The sequence below is a fragment of the Echiichthys vipera genome (assembly GCF_963691815.1).
Source record: "Echiichthys vipera genome assembly, chromosome: 14".
Classification (NCBI taxonomy): domain Eukaryota; kingdom Metazoa; phylum Chordata; class Actinopteri; order Perciformes; family Trachinidae; genus Echiichthys; species Echiichthys vipera.
The window spans coordinates 16,789,054-16,814,888 of NC_139839.1; the positions used below are offsets into that span (position 1 = coordinate 16,789,054).

Below are 25,835 nucleotides of genomic sequence, written 5' to 3' on the forward strand. Positions count from 1 at the left end.
TGGTCGCAAAGTGTTAGAATTCAATCCACATCTTTTCTTTATGTTGAAAGATCAGTTGCAAGCAACAGAAGATAACCTCCAAGTGGTTATTTAAAAAAAAAGGGAGATTCTGGCTGCTGCTTTTACAGAGGGGTGGTAGCTTTTCTATGCCACTGGATAGTTAATATTGTTAATATCGAATAATCTATAAAAACATTTATATATTTAGCTTTAGATTTATATTCCTGAGCTATATAACTTAGTTATGTAACTGCGTATGTAACTGAAATGTGTATTTTTACAAATAAATGTAGCATATTTTCAATGTAATGTGAAATATCAAGTGATATTGTGCTATACTGCAGAATACAAATTTTTCATCTATTGTAGCAAAACGCTACAGTCATGCTAATGGTTCTGTGAGGCTATAGACAAGCTATATGCTATATAGTAGCATGCCATCACACTCACAATGACAAGGCTAATGTGCTAATGTTCAGTGAGTACACTACATTCACTATTTCAGTTTATCATATTGACATGCTAACGATGGCTAATTAGCACATGGAGCAAAATTTGTTCCATGAGAAAGGTAAAAATGGTTTGTGCTGAATCTATAAAGGAAAAGCTGTAATTAAAAGTGTGACACAGTTAGCACAGAGGTGATTTTAACTCATGTGCTTTGCTTATTACTGAAGCCAATTTGCTGCAAAATCTCAGCACTGCATTAATCAGCCAGGAGTGGTGCTACTATTTCTGCAACAAGAACATGAATGTAATGCCTGGTCCAGTCAGTGAATGTGAGCACATCCTCCCATCTGCTTCGTATGATAAAATATTTAGATAATGGCTCTCACCCAAGAACGTGTAAGTAGAGGAGAACTCTCATTCAGGACTTTCCCATACACATACATTATGTACTCATCATCAACCAGACTCTGGGGGTCTATATGAAATGCACGCCTATGGATCACACACAAAGCCTGAGTTAAGGTACTTTGTCCCTGAAGGTTGCTGAATCACTCACACAGCCCAAGACATTTCTATGCACATGCACACACACCCCCCCTCCACAGACACACACACACACAAACATGCACACACACACACACACACACACACACACACACTCATAAATCCACACATCCTTTTTAACAGGAAACATGAGGACACATGGGGAACTATGAGAACAATACATGTAAAGACATCACCTTCAGACACATCGATTCAGCAGCTGCAAATTAGTGTGCGTGTGTGTGTGCGAGTGCATGTGCGTGTGTGTGTGTGTGTGTGTGTGCTTGTGAACAATCCTGTCTTCTGAATTATCGCTAGGTGACACAAAGCTGCACACCCACAGATAAAAACAGCTTTCAATTATTCTATCCCACCTCACTGAAGCGCCAAAAAAACATATTGCTCAAAGCAAACACTACTGCGCCTCCATCCCCTTAATGCATGCAATTACATATAGCTACCAGCCTTTATTAAACAATTAAGCTATATGTGCTTTACTGAAAGCCAACACTCACTGACCCGACTGTTAAGAGCTTTCTGTTTACTTTCATTGGATTAGCAAAGTCATATCAGTAGCTTTTATACAAATAGCATTTCAACACATTTACGCAGACATCACAACCTTCCCTAATTCGAGGTCACAAGATGTTTTGGGGGGGGCAAAACTGTGCGTGACTTGTGTCTGTGCCTTAAGTTAGACTAATTTCTGACAAGCCTTTCATGACCAACAGTAGACCTGACATGCCTCCTTATGTAGCTGTGGTCTGAGCTCTGACAGCTGCCAGTAAGCAGAAGTGGAGGCAGTCAGCAGCACAAAGGGAAAAGAAGCCAAGAGGTTAGGCGAAACAGAAATTACTACACAGGGAGAGACCAAAGCTGAGGTCACAGTATACTCGTTTTTCATTAAAAGTAAATTCTCCCTCTCCCGAGGCTCGGACCTTGATGCTGTAACCCAGCTGCACGAAGACGGCTTCCCCACCTCCCTGCCTCCCTCCGGCCAAACAACTGGGGGATTCTTCTGTAGCGGTGGAATCATGTGGGTCGATGAGCATTGGGGGTGGGTGGAGGCGGTCTTTGTGAGCCTGTCCATCTCCATCCGCCTTCTCCCTCCTCCAACCCAGGCCGTGCACCATCTGCAGCCCACAGTGGGCCTTTTATTCACCTGCTGGTCGCCCTGAGCTCCCGCAGGACAAGGTCCGCCCAGCAGACGAGCCCTCCGCTAACAGACATGCTGCTGAGTGCTGAAGGAAATAACAGACTATACAGTCTCTCTCTCTCTCTCTTTACTGCTGCAGAGGGATTCTGAACAGGAAATATAAGATTGCAATTAAAAAGTTCAACCTGTGATCACCTCCTGAGTCCACAAGGAATCCCAGCATCAAGTGCAGAAACTACAGAGAAAAAGAGCCAAACACTTGAATCCTAAAGCTCTTTACTGAAGCACTTCGCCACAAGGTTCAATTTAATGAATATGGCAAAAACATGATTAATTGATGTTAATTATTTGCACCCTGCAGCAGATGTGGTTTTGGGGTGTGGTCTGGAGGGTTGGCGGGTGTCCAGGGTGAGCAGGACCTTCTGTGCCTACATGTTGATTCAGGTGTTTGATGGTCAGTCAGCTAGGTGCTCATGCATTTATCTGCTCCTGGAGATACCGTAGCGGGATTCCTCATCAGGTTTAGAGGGGCCGTTTCAACAATGATAAGATGAGTTTTCACACCTGAGGACTTGTGAGCCATCTCGGGTGTCACCGCTAGGAGTGTGCGACCGGCGGGCGAGCTGGCGGATGGTTATGGAGTGGTTGGGTCGGGCAGACTGTTGTGAGTGAGGTTTGGCCTGGTGCAGTCTCTGGATCAGCTGTATTTGCTCAGCTACTATGTGGGGGGTTGTCTGTGGTCTGTGGGTGCTTTCATGGGGCATTTCATTCAACTCACAGTCAGGCACTAACTTGGCCCATGTCTAGTCCATGTATGACAGTCACACAATTTACAGATTTACAACTTTACACTATGAAATATGTTCTTCTGGGCACTTCAACAGTGCACGTTCAGCAGTCCCATATACGGCATTAGCAGATTCATTCACACACAATATACATACGCAAAAACATTATTATAAGCACTTTAGTTATAAAATATTAAACACATACACACCCACACAAACACACACACACACACACACACACACACACACACACACACACACACACGCACACAATCCATTATTTATGGGTCCCACACTTGGTGTTCATACTCCTCAATAGTCACTGATAAAAAATAAATTTGTCTTCCCAGTATGTTTGTTTCCAATATATTTTTAGTTCTCCTTCTTTAAACCAAATGATACTTCTTTAGCCCTTACAACTGATGAATGAATTAAATTAAATAAAATGTTTGACAATTATTCTGCATCAAAACTGAAGAAGCAGAAGTCTTGGCTGTATACTGAGCTTGACACTAATAGCTACCTGCTGATTCGCACGTATGGGACATCACTGCTAACTTCTGTTCTAACCAAAGCGTGATCCTGACTTATACTTCTCTAATGTGCAGGTTATCTGTTTTTTGTTGTTCAGAGAAACGAAGCAATCAGAGATGTAACATCATCATGTTAAAAGCCTGTATTTTTGACATTACATAGAATGAAACACTGCTTCATCAAACTAGAATGACTGCCTTACGGTCCTATGCCTCCGCAAACCAAACAAGTTGCAGCTTACATCCATACAAAATTTTATGTTAAGTTTATGTAGTGAAGACATTGAAGGAATTTAATAAAAGATACTAAATTAATTTTTTGGTGAAATGTGGATGCTTCACACACATTAATCGAAACAGCAACGGCAGAAAAGCGTTTTTGCATTACATTACAACATTAAAGAAGTAACTGTGACCTTTGACCTCCAAAATCTAATCAGTTCATCCTTGAGTCCAAATGTTGTGCCAAATTTGAAGACATTCCCTCAAGCGCTTCCTGAGATATCACATTCACAGGAATAGTACAGATGGAACCCAAAAACATAATGTCTCATTGTGTAATGAGGTACATAATGAATTTACTCACAAGGCTTTTTCAATTCTAGGGCTTGTGAGGAACAGCTCATACCACAGATTTGTGACCAGGGTCTCTCCAGGCCTCTTCTTAATTTCTTAAAAAGCTAAAACTATGTTTACAGTGTGATTAGCAAACATATCTTAAAAATACCGACTATATTTCCAAATGTACAGTTCACCGCTGAAGGGAATATTATCCAGTAAGCATTTCCTAAAAACCTCCCTTAACACTTTTATATCCTGGAGACAGACAGTAAATCATTGGGTATACACTGGATGTTTAAAACCTACAAAGGAACTGTTTCTTTATTTTCTCTAGCAACATAATAAGTGTCATAGGGATAGTTTTGGTATTCACAATTATCCTTTTATTTTCAGTAGTTCAGTTTTATTATCCAACCTATTCAACATTGGCGTCACTAATGTGATAAGGCATTGTGTTCCTGCTGATAGGTATGTGTTTGTCTTTGTCCAGACATGCAAAGGCATGTCTAGAAGCAGCCCTGAGGGAAGAAGCACCATTTGGGAATGTGGATTATTTTCCAGGCTACGCTCATATTACTATGATTGCTCAAAAATGAGTTTGAAGTAAACATTTTTGGGGAGTCAGTTCTTTTCAATAGCATCTTAGCAGCGCCTGCTTTTCTTCACAGACCAGCCTCGACAAGAGGAAAGACAGGACAGGCTTTCATAAAAAACCCAGAATAATTGATTTCAAGTAAGACAGAGCACCAAGTATAGTGCAGCACAGTGTAGTGCTGTGTTGTGTTTTTAATTGCCAAGCCCCTGGAAGCCTTTTGCATGAGTCAGCCTGCAACGTGCTTGTACCTTAACAAGCAGTAACACTTAACGGTATGTACACTGGTCAATTATTAAATCCGAGAATGCCAGCTTGATACTTGTGTCCTTGTGGAGTCTTTCCTCCGCAAGCTAACTGAACTTCTCAGGAATGTAACAACAAAGAAGCATTATTACAGGGTGACTTCATGTTTCAAAAATATAATGTGGGATATTCATTTTGCCCATTTCATCCAGCTCTTGAAAAAAGCACACTACAGAAGTTTGGACATGATACACAATGAATCTTCCGAGCTTTTGGTTTGTTCTTGGCTGTCAAATCTCCGCAAAAAAACACTTCACACACTTCTATATCTTTCTTTGACCTCGAATTCTTTTCATTTGGAGCTTTATTTGGCTGTTGAATATTGCCCCAAACACTTCAGAGAGGATACGAAGGTGATAGTTTAGTAGTGTGATGACGACAGATTCTGTATTCACTTTTGCGACTGAGTCATAAAACATGGGAATATAAACTAAAACAACAGTCTCCCATAGTCTCAAGTATACTGTAAATAAGTCATGTGTTCTCAACACCAAATGAAGTTGTGGGTTTCAAAATGTATTTGTACGATTCCCCCGAGCGATGACTCATACCACACTTTGTTGAATGTATGTGAATATGGCACACATGTACACACATTGCACGGTGCTGTCACTATGTCTTTGTGTTTGCAGCCTACCGTTGGGGGGGCAGGGTAATGACAGGCAGGAGCATGCTGGGATATAAACCTGAGCATCTGCCCAGGTTGAACTGCTCCCCAGCCCCTTTCCAAGGTCAGGGCAGCAGCTCAGACCTTGTGCACTTTTCCCATGGGAAAGCAAACTGACTGGAGACAAACTGCCAGGAGTGAACTGTAAACAGACACCCTTATGTGAGCAGGCCCCTCTCTTTCTCTGTCTACACACACTGGGGCCTTCTGCTGCTCATTAGTCAGATGGAGGCCACTCAGTTATTCTATATACTCATTTTTTAAACCATAAAACGGAAAGGTTGAAATTCTATTAATAGTGGGATACGGCACTGTTGCTTTGGTGAATGGTCCACATTAAATATTCCGTGGGATTTCAGCTTCCTATTGCGCAAGTCGCAAAAGTCCGGAGGGGGCCGGATCCAATCCCAGCTGACTTAAGGTGTGAGGCGGGGTACATCGTGTACAGGATGCCAGTCTATCGCAGGGCACATAGAGACAAACAGAGGCAGACAACCATTCACACCTATGGGCAATTTAGAGTAATCAATTAACCTAACACAAGCATGTCTTTGGACTGTGGGAGGAAGCAGGAGAACCCGGAGAAAACCCACGCAGACACAGGGAGAACATGCAAACTCCACACATCACCTGCCGGGATACGAACCAGGAACCCTCTTGTTGTGAAGTGACCGTGCTAACCATCACTCCACTGTGCCGTGCCACCCTTCAGAGGAATCAGTAATTTCTTTTATTGATCAATTTAAAATGAGCTTCTTTAAAATTTCCGTTCAATTTGAAAGGCTTCTGATGTGCAGTGACATGTAATGGCTGTATAATGCAGCATTGAAAAGCTGTTTCTTTTTACAGTAAGAGATTGAAGTTGATGTAAAGGATGGCGCTGGGAGGTGTTGATCTGTCTTTGCACGTTTCAAAGTGAGACTTCCCTCCAACTCTCCTTGCGTTCAAGGAATCGAAATACAGATGTGGGGGGGGGGGGAAAGTGAAAAGACATGCAGCGTGAAGCACAAGAAACCAAAGGATGGCATAGAAATGTACACTCATATTGTTTGATTGCGATCTGTGTTTTACTATAACTGATGATAACAGCAGTTATTTCAAAATCCTATATGCAACAACCTTGGTGTATCTGGGTTGTCTCACGTTAGATAGAGACAAGCTGATCATTATTAAAGTATATCTTACCAAGTGTGCACATTCAGCCCAGCAGTCCAGAAATAGCGCTTACTAACTTCCTGTTGTGTCTGTCTCCTCCCTGAAAGGCAGCCTGTGCGTGACATGTAGGGCTTCAGCTCTTCCAGGGTATACAGTACGTTTTTTTTCACACTGTTTAGGCACAAGTAATTTAAGATGGCATCATTATACATCTAAATCACTGACAAAGAAAAGCAACAACCTGCATTCATGTCAAAAATGTCTGCTAAACGATAAACAAACTTGCTACCTATCTGGGATTTGTCTCTAAATCAATGTGCCTGTCTATAATGAATATATTATGATGTACTACAACATATTTTCCTTTCGATTCCATGTATGTGTTTCAATCTGTCAGTTTTCAAAGAGGTTAAAAAAAAACTCTATGAAGAGAAGTATGAAGAGCTGCCAAAATCTTCAAGCAGAAAATTGAAATCCCTTGGGGGCGAGGGCACAACACCATATGGCACGTTAACATCATTCCGAGATAATGTAGTATGTCCATAATAATGACGCAAAATGATTAATAATCATTTCAATATCACTATTATACATTCAGTCTGCCTACAATATAAAAAGTATAGACTATCTCGTAAAAATATTCTCATAGTGACAAAAATTGTGACAAAATCTTATCAGTTGTATAGTCTACAGCGTGGTCCTTTATGTGCAAAAGTTAGACAAGCCCTTTCCTAAAACATGTCTTAAACAGTGGGCTGTAACACCTTCACAAAACATGAGCCTAATACTGGCCTATACTGACTGACCATATGATCACAGTAGACACCCAATAAAATAAAAAAAACAGATACATATCTATCGGCCTACATGTGAAACCAAAAGCACATTGGTGTCTTCCTCCTTGTCTGACAGATTATGAGCTATATGGGCTTATATGGGAAGGCGAGGGGGGTGAGGCTGCGAGTAGGCTACACTGTATCTTTTGTCTGGTTGTGCTGAAAATGAAAAAAAGAAAGAAAGAAGAAGACAAAAACATATAGGCTATGTGTATCACATGCTCAACACAAATGATATGCAGTGAGGACGGATTTACAACTACAGCCTCCGGGTTCATTCATATTCTGCTCCAGCGGTCCCGATGCCAGATCAACTGCAGCTCGGTGTACAAACCACTGCACAGCGCCTGACTTGGGTGCGTCTGCCGTCTCATTCATGTGTCTCAGGGGGGTTGGGGGGATACTGAAAGCCGCTGGCGTCGACCAAAACAACCGCACAACAGTACCAGAGACCCTGGTGCTGAAACTGATGTTGAGTGGACAGTGATTACAACCAGGATGTAGCCTACTGTGTCTGTGCCTTTACACGAGGCAGCTCAGTGGACGGTATATGCCTTTAAATATTGTCACCTACACATGCGCCTCTATCCAAAAAAGCAGACAAAAATCCATGCACAATGCGCGCGTGCTGCATTCACGGACGCAATAAAAGATTGAGCGTTTTTAAATGAAGCGTATTTTGGGACTGACTCGTGTTTTATTCCCCTGTAGTATGAGTCCACGCACGCACGGTAACCCACCTGCTTGTGTTGTATCGGTCAGATCGTAGCTCATCCCCGGGTACTCCCTCAGTTTCCTCCCGCTTAGGTTCAGTATCCCGGAGCACACGGCATCCTCCAGAGCCCGGTCCAGGCTGCGGGCCGTGTGGTGCTGCTGCTGGTGCTGGTACTGGCTGATGCCCGGGCTCCAGTGAGGTCCGCTAGAGTAGTGATGGCTTTGTAGAGCCGTGACAGCTCCCACACCTCCCTGACTAGACGCCATTTTCGTAAAAAAAGAAATTACTCTTACAATAATAACAGCGCACAGCGGCAGTTTCTCCGCCCATGCGCATACGGGGTACGTTCCCTGGACGGACGCTAGGGGATGGGCTTCTGAGGTGGTGCTGCTGATTATGATGGGGATGGTGATGGTGAGCAGGCTGTGGTGGCCATTTTAGGCTTTTACACTTCCTCCACCTGCTAATACCAAACTCCCAGCAGGGGCCCCAGTGCAGCTCACAGGGGGCAGGGGTCCCTCATGTAATCCGACTTTCAGATGTGGCTCCCAGTGCCTGGAGGGCAGTGATGGTTATTGGCAAATTACGGTTAATTATGATGATAACAACAAATACCAGATACAAATATTTAAACAAGGCTAATCATTCTGAATAACCTACTACAGTATACTATAATGCATCTAATTTATTGATTTATTTATTTATTACCCTTTATTTAAACAGGAATATTCCAGTTGAGATTTAGGATCTATTTTCCAAGGGAGTCCTGGCCAAGACAGCAGCAATAGTCTGAGGAGATTGCAGTAACCTACTGCACCCATATATAGGGTCATTACCGGCATATGTTTTTAAAGATTAATTTTGGCAGTTTTTTTATTTTATAGGACAGATAGGAAATGGGGTGAGAGAGACAGGGGGAGACATGCAGCGAAGGGCTGCCCCGAGTTCCTTTACAGCCTCCCCATGTGGGGCAACCACTGTTACGCTGGCCGCCCCCTTACTGGCATATTTTGTTTATTGGGTATTAATTATGGTTTATCATCTGATGCTCCTCCTGGTTAGGGAAGAGCTGCCGGCTCAAAGGCCCCTCTGGACACCCCAAGATTGTCCTCTACCCAAACACACCTGTTTGAAACCGCTCCCTCATTCACTCAATCATTTTTCCCTTTACAGTGTTTATTAAATAGTGAACTAAAGGGACAATTCTCCTCAGATACATCATATGTACACTCAAATTAGTTGTGCATTGTGGGTATTCTATAGTGGACCGAATGAAATTAACCACTGAGAATTCGAACATCATTACAAAATGGCGAACACACTATTTAATGCACTATTTCTGTGTCAGGGAACGGTTTTGAATACAGCTCTTGTCTGTGCCCTATGGCCAGGACCAAATGTCCTTTAAGCTCCTCTCTGGTTGATCCACCTGCCCCCCTCTGGTCAGCCCTGTGATAATTAAAAGATAATGTCAAATGTGTTCGTACATTTTAGCAGCTGGTTTCTACAAGCTCCATTGTTTCTAACTGCAGGTGCGCTAATTTTCGTGTGGTGTTTTTTTTTTTTAAGTTATGGTTGTATATACAGGGGACACATACTGTATAGCCTACAGTTTACTATGTATTTTTCAATTCTCTGTATCAGATTATTTCTCCACCACAAGCTTATGTTGAAATATATCAATATAGATATTGATAGTTTTAATATTATCATATGTGAATGGCAACAATGTATTGTTATACTATATAATTGCCAATATAACTTTTAAGTTTGCTTACTATGCTATTCGATTTGAGTATTATAAGTCCTACCTTCAGAATAAATAAAGTTCTACATTATCTTTAGAACACGGTCTATAGTGGCCTATCACAGACATATCAGTATTGGCGTATACTGTATGTGATATGTACCAACATGAAAAATCATTTTTAAAGAACATATAATGAAGAAAACGATGCTGGGGGTGATTCAGAAATGGTGTCATTATGTAGTTTGTCCAGCAGAGCGTCGTCAGCAATTATCAACTGTACCTCATGGAACATGGAAGAATGGGTCAAAAATATAGCCTATGTCTTATACACTTTTTGATTTGTATATAAAGAGACATGTTCTATTCATGTAAACAAATGATTAAAACAGAGATATTATGGTTGATATTATATCCTATTGTATTATCTAATCATATTGTAATAGCTTAGGCTATTGGGGGCATTTTTCACCAGACTGTCCCTGTAATTGGTCAAATAATTGATGATGAGAGAAATTTGAGGGAAATTTTAAAGTCACTCAGTCCACTATGCACCTAATGTAAGTAAAACAGGAAATACGTTAAGGGTGTATGGACTAGATAGAAGCATTTGAACATAGGTTTTACAGTGTAATTCGATGCAAAATTATCCCATGGTCTTCTTCGGCACTTACATCAAATGAACCATCAAGACTTTTTTTTTTCGTGTAACAACTATTAACGGAGAAATCCGGGAGAGTTGCTAACAGATGGACGTGGCTAACACTGATTAGCTCGGAGCAGTGCGGTGAAGGCATTAAAACGTCTTTTTTTAACCACTATAATAACAACAACAATACTGCTGAAAATAACACCCAACCTCTGCCGTAGAGTGAGAAGAGTCTTTACACATAAAACAAAACACCAACAATGTAGTTAGCAAACCTGGAGTTTATTAAAAGAGTGAAAGACTTACCTACTGGCCCCTGTACCAGCTCCTCTCATAGTTAAGTTCATTCAAGTCGATCACCAAAGTCAATCCAAAAGGAAGGAGCCCATTGGTGCTTTGTTTTTAGGGATACTTCTTATACTTAACCTAACCTACTTCATGCTACTGCAGAGGTTTGGTGTTATTTTGAGCAGTATTTTGGTGTGTTCCAGTTGTACTCGGAAGTTGAGATTTCTGAGCTCCTGGAACTGGAACGACCCCCGTGGTCGGATTTCTATCTCGCAAAGTCGGACGGTCCACAAAACCCCCGTGTTGACATTTAAAGATGGCTGCCCCGGTTGTAAACAGTAAAGAAGCTCCTGTAATAATCCTTTTATTAACACTTTTCCTATTTTTGTCACAATAAGTCAGCCATATACATAGTATTGTTAGGTGCATATATATGGAAATGCTGTCATAGTGTAATTTACATTTTTCAGGTGTATATGCATACTACAAAGCAGGCCGTGCTAACAATGGCTAACCGTAGCCTGGTAGTTTCAGCCATATTTTTTCGTACTTAGTAACTAAACTCTCATTACTAGGGTGTGACGTCATTCCCAGCTCCGACTTCCATAATCCGAGGTAAATGAAACGCACCATTAGTGGTTAAAGAAGCCGTTTTAATGCCCTGACTGTACTGCCCTGAGCTAATCAGTGTTAGCCCTGTACCGTTATTAGGGACTCTCCCGGATTTCTCTGTTAATAGTTTATACATGAAAAAAAACTGTCTTGATGGCTTATTTGATGTAAGTAAGTGCCAAAAAAGAACACAGGATGATTTTGTGCCGGAATTACACTGGCAAGACTTGGTTAAACCTCACACTTCAGTAAAGGTAATTTGTAAATAGAGGCACCACTTGCCAGCAGGCAAGGCCGGCAACTGCTTGGGGCCCCAGGCCATAGGGGGCCCATGAGAGCCGAAAAACTTTAAACTACAGCAGTGACAGTGCACAGAGTTTGCAGTAGGACCCTTGACCTCCCTAACGTGGCCCTATCTGACTCCATCTACGTTTTTACTGTTCTGATTTTATTGTTCTGTTTTTAAATAACTAAAATGTGCCCATTTGAAATATGTTTTTTACATATCACTTTTTTAATTTATAACATGATGGTGATGAACGCTGACGGGCCCCCAACAGACTCCAGATTCTGCCTTTCAGGAAACAAAACTATTTATTCACTACTTGTACTGCACCGTAACTTCTATTACCTGTCTTGAAAATGATACTAAATTGATAATTGACAACTTAAAAATGTATGCTCTTGCTTTTGATGATATTTTAGTTATTTTACTTGAATGTCATTTTATATTTGTTTGATCTTTATACAAATGTAATTTTATGTGTTTTTTCAATGCTTTTAATGTTTAATGTAAAGCATTGGAAATAAATCAACCTTGATGTTCGTGTTCTACAAACTTGCCTTACCTAGAATCGCCTCTGCACCCACGGGAATGTAAAGAGGGAGCACTCTATAAACTGTTGCAGTAAGCACATAAATAATCTGCCTATACACCTAAGAAAGTCTTATTTCCACGCGCATGTCTCCGTCATGAATATGCACGAGCACAGAGACACGGAGCAGGCGTCCTCGCTCCTGACAGCTCCTGTCGGATATCTCGCCTCTTCACAGCTTTCTGTGTTGTGGTAGGACATTAATGGGTCGTCGCAACTAAAAAATGCTGAAGCAATAGCATGACACAAGTAGTAAGTGACAGTATTAACTAATATGTGCATGCAGCGTCCTTTATGTATCTCCTGTGCGGTCAGTCGGTGCTGTTGTGGCGTCACAGTCGACAATATTAGACTGTTGTGCTAGCTAGCGTTAGCTAAGAAAGAATCACTGTGCAGAGCTAGCAGATGTTAGCGATTAGATAAGGACTGTTGCATCTCTCTGTGGGTTATGAGGGTGTTAGGATAATCGTCGACGGCAAATAACAGCTGTATTCATCATAAAGGCTTACACTTGAGTCCAGCGATAGGTAGCTAAGCTAACATTAATGTGAGCTAACGTTAGCAAAGTGCAGTGATAGCTCATATTCACTCCAGGCCTTTTAAACATCGTTTGTGCTGCACACTGACCAAAACAACCTCTGCAGAAGAAGGCATCCTGGATATTTGGTTGAAAGGCATTATCTAGTCGAAACACATACATGTATATCATTGAGTGCTTGGCTGTAGCTAACTTATTATGAGGGTTAAACATCACCTCTGGCCATTTGTATGCATTTTGCAGTGTATATGGGATTGATATGAATACATACTAGATGTTGCTGAGATGGATATTGTCACTGGACACAAGTACAACGAAACTCAGCTTGGAGCAAACCTGAGATGTAATTTTAAAACAGAGAGAAAAGCTTCACTACAGAAACACTGAGTACAAATAATATCTAAAAGTATATAAATATAAAATATAAAAAGCATGTGTTCAAGGTAAAATACTGCACTGAGATATTAATTGCACCATCACCGTAGGATAATATACAGATAGTTATAAAAGAGAGCATGGTGTGTGGTAATACTGCAGTCAAGAATGCAACAGTAATATATATATATATATATATATATATATATATATATATATATATATATATATATATATATATATATATTCACCATTTCGTCTTTTTTCCACACACTGGAGATCAAAGTTAGAGAAAAAAGTATTAATACTTGATTTATTCTGAAATATTGTTAATTTTTATTGTATAGAATTTGATAGAATATCCGCTGCGGCTATACCACTGCTGTACTAGCATGTATTTTTTAAAATAACCCAGGCACTTCAACAAAAACCTTTATTTTGTGAAAAGAAAAACAGTGAGCAAAATTAGAGAACTGTTACCATTGTGTCAGAAGAGAACATTTAAACAATGTTTTCTTCGGGCTATAGGATTAAAAAGTGAATAGGAAGTGTAGAGGCCCTTGCTTTGAATGACTTCAGCACATCTGCGCCCACAGGACATCACTAATTTCTCACACTGCTCTGGTTTGATCTTGGTCCATTCTTCTTCGGTCACTTCCACAGTTTGGTAACTGTAGTGGGTTCCTTAGACATTATTTTGTTGCCAGAGATTCTCTATGGGGTTTACATCTGGACTCTGGGCTGGACGAGGTTCACATAAACCTTTGCATTCACCCTGACATGTAGCTGTACAACATTCCCCAAACCATGACACTTCCTCCTCCAAATTTAACAGACTTCTTTACAAACTTTGGGTTCAGTCTTTCCCCAGTCCTACGCCCAACACAATGTTTCCATCAGACCCAAATAAATTAAACATACTTTCATCACTGAAGTCACTCTGGACCAGTTCTCTTCTGTCCACACTAGATGCTCCTCAGCAAAGGCAAGTCCAGCTTTTTAAGTCTTTCTGCTGATGAGAGGTTTGGTAACTGCAGAGTGGGCTTTCAGTCCAAATTGTCTTAAATGATGAAGCACTTTGTGCATAGACAGATCCTTGCCCGGTTCAGCACTGAACTGGCAAGCAACTCCAACTGCAGTATTGAACCGATTCCCCATTGAGAGTCTTTCCATAATCTTGTCCTCTTGTGCACTTGTTTTACATGGACGGGCCTTTTTGAGGAACTTAAATAAATCTGTGTAAATATACAGTATGTATATCACAAAACAATAGTAGTCATTAAATAGAGTTTGTGAACATTCTGGCTATGTGTTGTTCAAAGTTCTAGTCATTGTTACTGTATTGTATCCACAGTATCTACGGTGTCCCTCACACATCTCCTGTAAGACAGAAAAAATGCCATAAATGATAGAAATTAACTGAACAGAAAACACAGATTTGTTATGTTTTTGCCCTCCTGTGCATGACTGCTGTGGGTCCTGCCCTGCCCTGTCCCCCAGAGGACCAGGGTGGTGTCTTATTATGTATTGTTTGCCACTGACCCTGAAAGTGATTTACAGTTTGCGCAAACAAGATTAAATTGTTCTTTTTGCAGTTCGAGCATGGCAGATAAAAAGGGAAAACCTGTCACTCCAGTCAAAACACTCACAAAGAAAGAACAAAAGGAAATCAAGAAAAAGGTAAGGAGGTTGGTCATGTTATAATTTGATATGATATGATCTAGTGCTTGTTGGATTTAGAAATTAGCATTTTCTGGTATGAGGATACATGTTTGTTTTCTATGGGTGGACTAAGGGATGCATATATTGTGTTTCTGTGTTACGTTTTTTAGGAGGAAGAAAAAGCAGCAGAAGTTTTTGAAGAATTCTTGGCGTCATTTGAGACCAACAAGAAAGGCGGAGTGAAACCTTTTGTCCGTGGGGGTATCGTGAATGCAACTAAAGGTCAGCAGCTACTTGATGACTTTCAATCTAGCAGCTACATCGAAATTCAGTTCCTAGTTTTTTTAATGGCTGGACAAAAGATGATTCATGAGTAACTGTTCCAATCATGTTAAACTGAATTACCTGAAAATCTTAAGAGAACTGAAAGTAATTATTAAAGATTATCAGGCTGACTCCGCAGGGAAAAAGTTCACCACCTTAATTTTTCAGGCCCCATATCTTTTGAATAGTTTAATAAGATTCAGCAGTCCATTATAATTTTAATTTAAAAAATAAAGCTCTTTCATTACTTACTGTTACACGTCCACAGCCTCAACTAAGTCATCAGATGTTTTTGCTGATGTGACGTTGACAAACGAAACAGTTCTTTCTAGCAGCTCATTCGTATGAACGAAGGGAACCGAGTCATACTTGAGAACTTTTCTTTGTACTGTCTGTGTTCATTCGCGCACTAGCACTTCACTGCACTTCCGCCTCCTCCTGCGGCTATGACAGTGACATCAGGCTGCAGGGTGCACAGACAGCTGCTTTGCTGAAATCACATGCATGACAGGCAGGCGCATGATGTGCACAATGCCTGATCGTTTATCACAGATAACCCCCGCCCCTTAAAACAAGCATTAAAAAAGAACTGAGGCCAGTCTCTCTATCTAATTATACAGGAAGCTGTTCAGATATCCTGATGACCAACAAAAGAATAGTGGAGACAATAGAGTCTCCCCCTGTGTATCCAGACCTAACTATTATCTAAATTATAGTTTGCACACCTGAATGAATTGTGATTGCTTTGATTACTTTTTGCAGAGGAGGAAGCGGAGGAGGTCAAGAAAAGTAAGCTGTATCGACCTGCTGCAAGATTTGTCCCCGTGTCCCAGCAAAAGTCTGTGAGTTTGCACTCTGATGTTTGTACAATGGCAACATTTACTCAATTCAGTATGAATGCAAACTTACTATTTGCATTTATCTATAAATGTTGCTCATGACCTCTCACTTTGGTCAGTGTAATTGTACTGCAATTGTAATAAAAACCACAATGGCTGCCTGTTTGATTAGCAGACATTTAAGAAGAAGACAGAAGAAAAGAAGAAGAAGAGTAATCTCGAACTCTTTAAAGAAGAACTTAAGCTGTAAGTCGTTTTGCAAAAATGTTTTAATCAATAAGTCGATAAGTTGATATATTTTTGGTATATCTAACCCCTTTTTCATTTGAAAAACATGCAGAATACAAGAGGAGCGTGAGGAAAGACATAAAAGGAAGACAAATGACTCTGGTGGTAGTGGTGGGGGTGTTGGAGGAGGATATGGAGATCTGGACACACCATTATCAGGACGATCAAGTATAAGCCCCTATTCAAAATAAGAGTTTTATTAGTTGCAAATTACTAACCCCCGAATCATGCAAACCTCAATCCCGCTTTTTCTCCCCAGCATTATATGATGACCTAACAGTGCCAACCACCACTAACCTCTACATTAGCTGCATTAGCCCAAAGGTAAAACAGCACGCGGACTTTGATTAGCTTAGCACAGCATAGATGTACATATCTCACCGTTTATTTTTCTCGTTTTCCAGATGAACGAGGAGATACTCTGCAAAGAGTTTGGTAAGTATGGTCCCCTGGCCAGTGTGAAGATTATGTGGCCCCGAACAGATGAGGAGCGCTGCCGGACCTCCAACAGAGCGTTTGTGGCTTTCATGACACGGAAAGATGCAGAGAGAGCCTTGGCTTCACTTGATGGTACAGTTGTCTCTTATAAAATAGGTTCGATTTACGGGCTGCAATGGTGGCAAGTTTATCTAATAACCATCCCCCCATTGTTCTTAACGTATAGTTATGTCCCACACTGACTGTTATTATGTTTTACATTGTAGGTAAAGTGATTATGGGGTTTGAAATGAAGCTGGGGTGGGGTAAACCAGCTCGCATTCCACCTCAGCCTCTCTACACACCGGTGGGGGTGAGGGCCACACCGCCACCCCAATCTGGTCTGCCTTTCAATGCTCAGCCAAGGGATCGCTTTCGCAATGACTTCACCAAGCCGCTGGGCATGTCCAAAGGAGAGCTTGACAAGGTAAAATTGTCTCTGTTCATGGGGGTGCCTGCATGATGTGTTTTCTCTATAATGTGTGTTTCACTCGAACTACAAGTGACAAGTAATGGGTGTTACAGTCACAAAAATGTGAAAATTAAGGGAAGAGGAGCCTTTTAGAGAAGGGTTTCCTGTATACTTGTATAAGCAGTAGTGCTCCACTCTTTCTGCTACTTTTTTAGAAAAATGCACACCCTGAAGATATATCATTTGGCCTTTAAATTAAATTAAATTAAAATACAAGAATTTCAAACTTTAGTCGATTCTGTAACTGATTCAGAATAAATCAATATTTAAACTGTATCGACTGATTGTCATCAGTCATTTTAAAATGTTGGGATTCATCTTATTATGTTATTATTATGTTGCATGTTTGTTCATACATTTAAGTGATCGCCTGGTCCATGCAGTGCCATATCACAGGATGCAGGGGTATAGAAATGCACAAATTCAAAGTAACGTAACAGTTTGACTGTGTATACAAAATGTTAATATAAACATTTAGATAAATTAGCTTAGCTACTATAGATGGTTCAGCATTTTAGAATAATTTACTAAAGCTGTGTGTGTCTGCCCCATTTCACTGACTGTGAATGCTATCATTGTTTTCTATGCTGTATGTATCCTGCAGTGTTTCATCTGTACAGGTACTCACTTTTTAATATTTTCACTATTTGATTTGACTTCACAAACAGACTCTGTCCGAAGCTGTAGTCAAAGTGGTTATCCCAACCGAAAGGTACACACACTCTTCTTACTACGACTGACCAGCTGTTATAAGTGTTATAGGACCCATACAGATTTCAGGCAGGAAGTTCCAGTCCTAAGAGCTGTTAATGCATCTAACATATATGACATGGTAAGCAGTCCGAACTCTTTGTTGCAACACATTAGTGAATGTTTTGACATCTACAATGACTGAGGGCTCTTATTGTAGATGTCAAAGGCCAAGATGGCCTCAAATTTACTTACAGTGAATGGAGTTAGTATATTTTATAGAGACTAGTATTTTCTCCTCCTAGTTTACTCAAATACCTCAGATAGTTCATTTTGTTCCCATCATAACATTAAAGGGATTTGTCAGATTTTTTTTAACCTACCTACACTTCCAGTTTAGAGAAGCAGACATGATTACTGGCACGGAAGCTAATAAATGTAGTGCTGTGGACAGGGGCAGCAGCTAAACATATTCTAGCCACCTAAAAAAAGGCCCACCTTAAAAAACAAATAATATCAGTTTCAGTGTACGCTATATTTAGAACATCTGTCTGTCTGAAGGCAAAGTAAAGCTGTGCAAATATTCCAAAAATATCGTACACTTAAACAGATTTGGATTTAGGTTTTTTTAGCTGACTAAAATGCATTTAGCTAAACAGCAGTACATGTTGTAGCTTCTGTGCTTGTCCTCCGGCCTGCATCTCCAAACAAGGTGCATGTTGATCCCCATCAGGTAATACACTAACTATGGATAAGTACCTCAAACCCCCCCACTTCAAAAAATCCGAACTATCCCTTTAATGTGTGTTATTGTGAAAAGTGAAAAGCAGTAGGCAATGACTGTTAGAGCCATTGATTTATACCAACATCTTTGAGCCCTGGGTTTCCCATGGGTAGGCTGAGACACTGCAGACCGATACAGCTAGAAGGCAGATTGATTTAATATTAACCCAAGTCAGACAAAGAAGATCCATGCTCATGTCATAAATCAAACTAAGTACTGCTTCAGGTTAGAGTAGTGAGTAATGTGAAGGTCTGACTGCAGTGGTAAAGCCGACACAAAATCAGGTAACACTGCATGGAAATACTGTAAATTGATGCACCAGTTAAGAGAGGTTTCAGGCCTAAAGCCCCATTAAGCATTAACTTCTTAAGGTAGCTACTTGCAGAAATATTGTCACCCTGATGCTGACTTATCATGTGTTTTAATATGTTTTGTTGCGATTAATCATATTGTCTTAAAATATTTATTTTGAGACCATTGCATCTACTGCATCCTTTTTTATTACACACAATAAAAACTGTAAATTCTCCTGTGATTTTGTTGGAATCCGCTCAACAATCAGGGTAAAAATGACAAAACCATGGATTGGGCCTTTCATATCTTAAAAAGTCTGTGTTAATGAATAGCTATTGTGTGATTTATTTTACCCCTTTCATGGACACGGCGACCCAGGGATATTTTTAAAGTGTGCTGACCCAGTGTCTGTCCAGAGGACAGTGACTATGCAGTTTTGCACAGTGCAATGTCCCACGGGCTGTCCGCTTATTATGGTCAACATTTTTAAAATAGCGAAGGCTATGACATGGAACGACACTTTTAACGGTCAATGGCATTCAAGATGACAGTCAGCCTGCAGTTTGCATGGTCCACTAGTTCAGTGTAAAGAGGTATTAGAGATCTCCTGCTGTAACTAACAGAAAGTTTGCAAAGCCTGGTCTGATGCACTCTTCTTTCCCCGCAGGAATCTATTATTCCTCATTCACAGGATGATAGAGTTTGTGGTGCGTGAAGGTCCCGTGTTTGAAGCCGTAATCATGAACAAGGAGAAAAGCAATCCAGATTACAAGTAAGTATTGCTGCACCTGGTTGTGTGTTGGTCTCATAAGTGACCTTAAAGAGTACACATTTAATTAGCTCATTCTTTATTGCCTCAGGTTCCTTTTTGACAACAAAAGTCAAGATCATGTGTACTATCGCTGGAAACTGTTCTCCATCCTCCAGGTATGTTTTCACTGCACAGCCTTGTTTATTAAAAATCTCTAGGATTTTATCTGGAAGAACTTAAAACTGTTCTATACTTGTCATTTACTTGTTAATCTCATATTATGGGGAATGGCTACAGTATATGTGAGTTTCTATGTACCTGGGGCTGCATTAGAGTAACTTACTAAAACTGAACTCCTCTCTTATCTCAGTTTAGGCTTAGGCATACAGGATTTTCAGGTATTATTAACATGTTTTCTAACATCGCTCATCTTAGGATAGGAGTTTAGCCATTACAAAGCTGTCCTCATTTTGGGATGTTCCCACGTAAACTTCATGAAAAGGTGGGGTTTCCTCTCCTCCACTAACTCGGGATATGATTGATATGATTTTTCCTATCTTTTAAAATTGAGTTAAGGACAAGCAGTTAGAATTTTCTGTATTGAGGCCCTTCACTTCCATCCTTACCACAGGGACAGTCCCCGACAGAGTGGAGGACCACAGATTTTCGTATGTTCCGGGGAGGCTCCATGTGGAGACCCCCTATCATAAACAACTACTCTCATAGAGGTGAAGATAGAGCTGAGGTGGAGGAGGAGGCTTCCCCTGAAGAAGAGGTGAAGAAAGGGCAGCTCAGAGCTGAGTAAGTATGTCTAGCAGGCATGATGACATTTATGTATGTATATAACTTTGGTTGAATTCGATTCTATTTTTCTGTAAATACGATTCAGGCACAGACAGAGGCTGGAGACTTTACTTAAAGAGCTCACGCCAAGTAGAGATGGTATCGCCAACGCCATGCTGTTCTGTCTCGAGCGAGCAGATGCAGCAGAGGAAGTAGTGGGACACATCACTGAATCTTTTTCCCTGCTGCAGACGCCCCTGCAGAAGAAGGCTAGTATGATTTCTCGAAGTCTTTATGTAAACAAAGTTACACTGAATGGGACTCATGCAAGAACCACTTGCACAAACAGATTCGTTCTTAAGTGGCTTTACGAGTTATTTAGGAGAACTTCACAATTTTTGTCACATTTTGAATGTTCTCTTTGGTATGAACACAATTTACGAGTTGTCCAGATCTGTCTTATTCATGTAGCCTAATGATATCATCATTATTTTTGAATTGGCTATTGATGCTGTTGTATAACTCTACAATATCGGTTTGAACATCTCAAACCGTAAAACAGATTCAATTATTCGGCACATATCGGGCCACTTCTTTTTTTTTATTTCAATGATCTGGCATAGCACACTCGTACGAACCCAACGTATGAAAAAAAAGTAAGAGAAAGTTATGATAAAATACGGAGATGTTCTTCCATGAGGCCCAGTGTCTATGTAAAGTATATCTGATTTCTCATCATTTTTTTTGTCCTCATTCCCACAGATTGCCAGATTATATCTCGTATCAGACATCTTGCACAACTCATGTGCTAAAGTAGCTGGAGCATCTTATTATCGTAAATTGTAAGACGTTTTCCCACAATTCAACTTTAACATTTGTATTATCTTTTTTTTTCTTCTCCATGTGACAGTCTCAAAGTCTTTCTGTCTCTTGTCTTTTCAGTTTTGAAACAAAGCTAACACAGATATTTGAAAAACTTAATGCAGTGCATAAAAACATACAAGCCAGGCTGCAGGCAGAACAGTTTAAGGTAATCACGTGTTTCATTTGCCTCACACAAGGACATTTACCACAAATAGAACAAAAAAAAACAACATTTTTATTCCCTCCACAGCAAAAGGTCACAAGTTGTTTTAGAGCATGGGAGGACTGGGCCATATACCCACAGCCTTATCTAATCCACCTTCAAAACATATTTCTGGGCTTCACCAAAGCAGTGGAAGAGTCAACAGAGAAAAAGGTGAGCTGAATATTTATCTGCTCACTACAGGCATTACTACTTTTTTCTGATTGCATTTCAACAAATTAGATTAGCTGTTCATGATGACACATCAAGAAGATGATGGTCAAACATATTTGGACATGAACAAACCCATGTCTGTCTCCTTGCAGGAAGTATCCTCCTATCTCGATGGTGCGCCAATGGACAGAGCACCCATAGATGGGTTACCTTTGCACAAACCTCCTGTGGACGACCTCGATGGCTGCCCCTTAGGCTGGGACCCACTGGATGGAGTCCCTGTTGATGACATAGACGGTGTTCCCTTAGGAGTTGTCATTGATGACATTGATGGAATGCCCTGTGAGTCCACAGCCTTTTTAAAACACACCCTTCAACCAGAAGTGCAGCGTTTCCTGTTCCTGTTGTCAATTATCTGCCCAACTCAAGTGTCTTAGATCAATACACAATCAATCCACCCTCTCATGGGTTGTTGTCTGCAGCTGAGTGTGCATTCTGATCTCCATGAGGACAGGGCATGAAAGTACAGAATTTTCCATCAGAACTTCATTAAACACATCCTTGTCCTGACCCAGCGATCTCTTTTTTTCCTTTAGTGGAGGAGAGCAATGCTGCTCTGTCCAGAGTGCCTTTGTCGAAGTGGGAGAAGCCGAGTGATACTGGGACATTTTCTCAAGGTAACACAAGTCAAGATGCACTCGAGTCGAATCAATGTCCCCCTCATATGATCCTGCTCATCTTTCTCCTTTTCTCATCAAGCCAAGACCGAGTCGAAGTGGGACATGGTGGTGGAGCAAAACAGTGAAGATGAAGTGAATGCAAGGTAAGGTCTCTGTGGTTGGTATCAATGCACCTGCTGTCTACATTTGCAAACACAGCGTACATAAACAAATACAGTGTGGCAATACAGTGTTCTCCTCTCCGTTCTGGTGACAGTGTCAACTCACAGGATGAAGAAGAAGACTCAGAGAGTGACAGTAGTGATGACTCTGGCGGTTTGGCCAAATGTGACAGTGCAGACTTCCAGAGCTCCCTGAAAAGTTTTCAATTGTCTGAGAGCAAAAGGAAAAGGTTGAGAGAGCTGGAGGCAAGTGCACTTTTTTTTTCTAAAGGGATTTGCTGAAGTTTTTGTTTTTATAGAAACTATGTGGTTATCGTACTGTAGTATTGCACGTTACACTTCATGCCATGTCCACTTAGCCTTTTTAAATCAGAAATACACAGTATTTAATGTAGGAAGGAAGACGCTATCGGAGGGTTGTTTCTTGTGATTTCAATTCATCATCACAGTTAGAGCCACAGCCATATTAGCGTAGTCCAATGCCCTTACACCAACTCACGTTTGCCTCCATTGTTAGCTGCTTCCCTCCGGTAGCATCTTCAACCGTTTGAAAATAAGTCAAACCATAGTTACAAAAACAATAAAAATGCAGAACTGACTAGACATGTCTTGACACAGGTAAAGGTTATGAAGATTCAAGATGAGTTTGAATCTGGCAAGAGGCCGAGGAAGTCCGGAGTAAGCATACAACAAGAAGTGGAGCACTACAGGAATAAACTGCTACAGAAGGTAGGTGCTTTCATATTGCATGTACTAAATTATATATTTACCCTTATATAAACAGGTGTCCTTTGAATTATTAAGGCAGTTTCTATTTACAGTTTATTCTGCAGTAAAAGGTCTCTAAAGCAAAAATGCAACCATCACTGATGTGTAAGAGAAATATTTCTTTAATCAAGAACAGCATGGGGCAAAATTTACAAAAGTGCTTGCTATTAGTACATTAAAATTAGACCATGAAATCAGTCAATTGGCACAGTAAAAAACAGTGTCACAGATGCAAAGCACTCAAAACCAGACACAGCCTGTGTGCAAACGCGGGGGGTGGTCAGTTTTCAGATCTACAGATTTAGTCTGTGCACCATCTACGGGGAAGGAAAGTCTAGCTAGTTGCCGTTTGTGTCATGTTTGTATTTTAGAGAGTTCGTTTTCTGGAGCACAGTGTCTGTTTAATACTTGAGAACAGTTCACACCGCTCTTAAGTATTGTGTGCATTTTTTGACACTAATATTTTTGGCCACACAGGCAAAACAGCATCTATTTAAAAAAAATAATAATAATAATTACTCTCTCTGCCTGTAGGTGTCAAATAAAAATTATTTAGGTGGAATAGTTTAGCATGTGCTGAACTGGTCTGACATTGACCAAACAGCTACCCCATGTAAAAAAAATCTGCAGGTTATTATGACCAAGTGAGTTTGTGAGTTACAAGCCAGTGCTGTGTGGTGTTTTGCATCTGAACAGGCAAAGACATAGAAGCCTAATAGCTGAATGAATTGTGACATTTTACCCTGTCTACTATAGGAGTTTGAAAAAGATGAAGAAAAGAGTCGGAAAGTGACATCAAAGTTTAAAGACAAGTCAAAGGATGACAGAAGGGACAAAGACAGGAGCAAAAGAAGTGAAGACGGGGTCAGAAGACGAGGATGGAGTAAAGACCCCGATGACAGGACCCGGAAATCGAGGAGCAAATCTCCTTCAAAGCAAGTGCCATGAGATGTGTTTGTAGAGTGCCAATGTATCCATCCTGATTGTACTGACTGAAGTCAACCTGTTATATGTTCAACCCTTTTACCAGGACAAGATCTCCCAAATGGTCCAAGCGTTCCAAATCGCCATCTCCAGACCGGAAGGCAGGGAAGTCCAGGTCACGGTCGCCACATCACTCCCATAAGAAGGCAAAGAAGAGCAAACATTGACTCTCAACTCTGGACCTTGTCATTCATTAGCCTGCTGGTACCCGTGAGTTACACAATGCAGTGCTCAAGCAGACCGACACCTGTTCTCTTGGTCCTCAACTTTCACTATCCATGTAAGATTCGGCACTCTTTTGTATGATGAAGTTTGAACACTGTAACTAATTATATATATTTTTGTTTTAATGTTTGTTTTTAAAATAACAAGAAAATGTTGCTGCAAAGTTCTGACACTAAATAAATCACTGTTGGTGATAAATGTGTGTTTCTGTGTTTGGAGGATATGATTGGTAGGGCCAGGTATCAAAATGTTTTTACTCATTGATTTGATTTCTCATAGTTAAAAGGTTGTCAACAATCATTATTCTAGTTTGTGTGGGCTTTAGTTGAGAAAATTAAGAGCCATCATTTGGTTGTTTACAAAAGCAGCAAGTATGCATTGCTACACACTGAATTTACAGTACTATTTTATAATGAAATGTGCTTTATTTTTATTTATCAAACGTACTTAAGAGCCAGTATTGTTTCTAAAAAAAAAAGTAAGATACCCAGCCCTAATCATTAGTAACCGTATACAGATTTCTTGTACTGTATATCCGCTGAAATGTTTGATATATTTTAGAGGAAAGCTTTACAAGTTAAATTAAAAAAAAAGGCGACCTAAATGTCATAGGCACAAATCATTTCAAACCAATTTGCTTTCCAGACAAAGTGGTTACATCTCTTTTCATAAGACACGTTAAAATTTGTGACTGACATTAGGACAGTGTCTTGCACTTAACCGATCTAAAATGTGGGATCAAAAGAAATTAGTAAGGTGCCCATACTGTAGCAAACTGCCTTCTAGCTAAACCCAGTCCTGACCATACAGCTGGAAATGAACATACATATCTGAACAGACCACACACACTTGGCATTTCCAGCTCTTTTTTCTTAATGCCAAACCGTTCACAGTCGCTTGGTATTAAAGATAAAAAATAGAAATATGACAGGGAATCACACCATGTCTGTATTGAACAGTCCATTTCTTCCACCCATTCCCTTGCCTTCCATTTTAGGGTCCCTGTTCTTCCAAAATAAAAAAAGCT

At 40.4% G+C, this 25,835-nt stretch overlaps 2 protein-coding genes across 3 annotated transcripts in view; one reads left to right on the plus strand and one right to left on the minus strand.

The window, feature by feature from the left end:
- Positions 1 to 8,583, minus strand: part of lrch2 (leucine-rich repeats and calponin homology (CH) domain containing 2) — a 30,321-nt gene extending 21,738 nt beyond the window's left edge. The window contains exon 1 of the mRNA XM_083927034.1: positions 8,328 to 8,583. Coding sequence (XP_083783160.1) covers positions 8,328 to 8,568 — 241 coding nt within the window. The 5' untranslated portion in view covers positions 8,569 to 8,583. The remainder of the gene's footprint in view (positions 1 to 8,327) is intronic.
- Positions 8,584 to 12,595: 4,012 nt separating this feature from the next.
- Positions 12,596 to 24,765, plus strand: LOC310957198 (U2 snRNP-associated SURP motif-containing protein). 2 transcript variants are annotated; one of them, XM_083927664.1, is made up of 24 exons: positions 12,596 to 12,725; positions 14,982 to 15,066; positions 15,219 to 15,330; positions 16,135 to 16,214; positions 16,384 to 16,457; positions 16,552 to 16,667; positions 16,759 to 16,823; positions 16,904 to 17,069; positions 17,204 to 17,403; positions 18,117 to 18,160; positions 19,884 to 19,988; positions 20,077 to 20,143; positions 20,599 to 20,768; positions 20,857 to 21,019; positions 21,513 to 21,592; positions 21,693 to 21,780; positions 21,865 to 21,990; positions 22,143 to 22,332; positions 22,587 to 22,667; positions 22,750 to 22,813; positions 22,927 to 23,077; positions 23,450 to 23,560; positions 24,356 to 24,534; positions 24,630 to 24,765. In XM_083927664.1, exons 2-24 carry the CDS (start codon positions 14,989 to 14,991, stop codon positions 24,748 to 24,750), a joined length of 2,631 nt encoding a protein of 876 aa, XP_083783790.1. In that variant the 5' UTR covers positions 12,596 to 12,725; positions 14,982 to 14,988; the 3' UTR covers positions 24,751 to 24,765. The 2 variants fall into 2 exon arrangements, with proteins under 2 accessions (XP_083783790.1, XP_083783791.1); XM_083927665.1 differs by having other exon boundaries at positions 16,387 to 16,457.
- Positions 24,766 to 25,835: the final 1,070 nt, after the last annotated feature.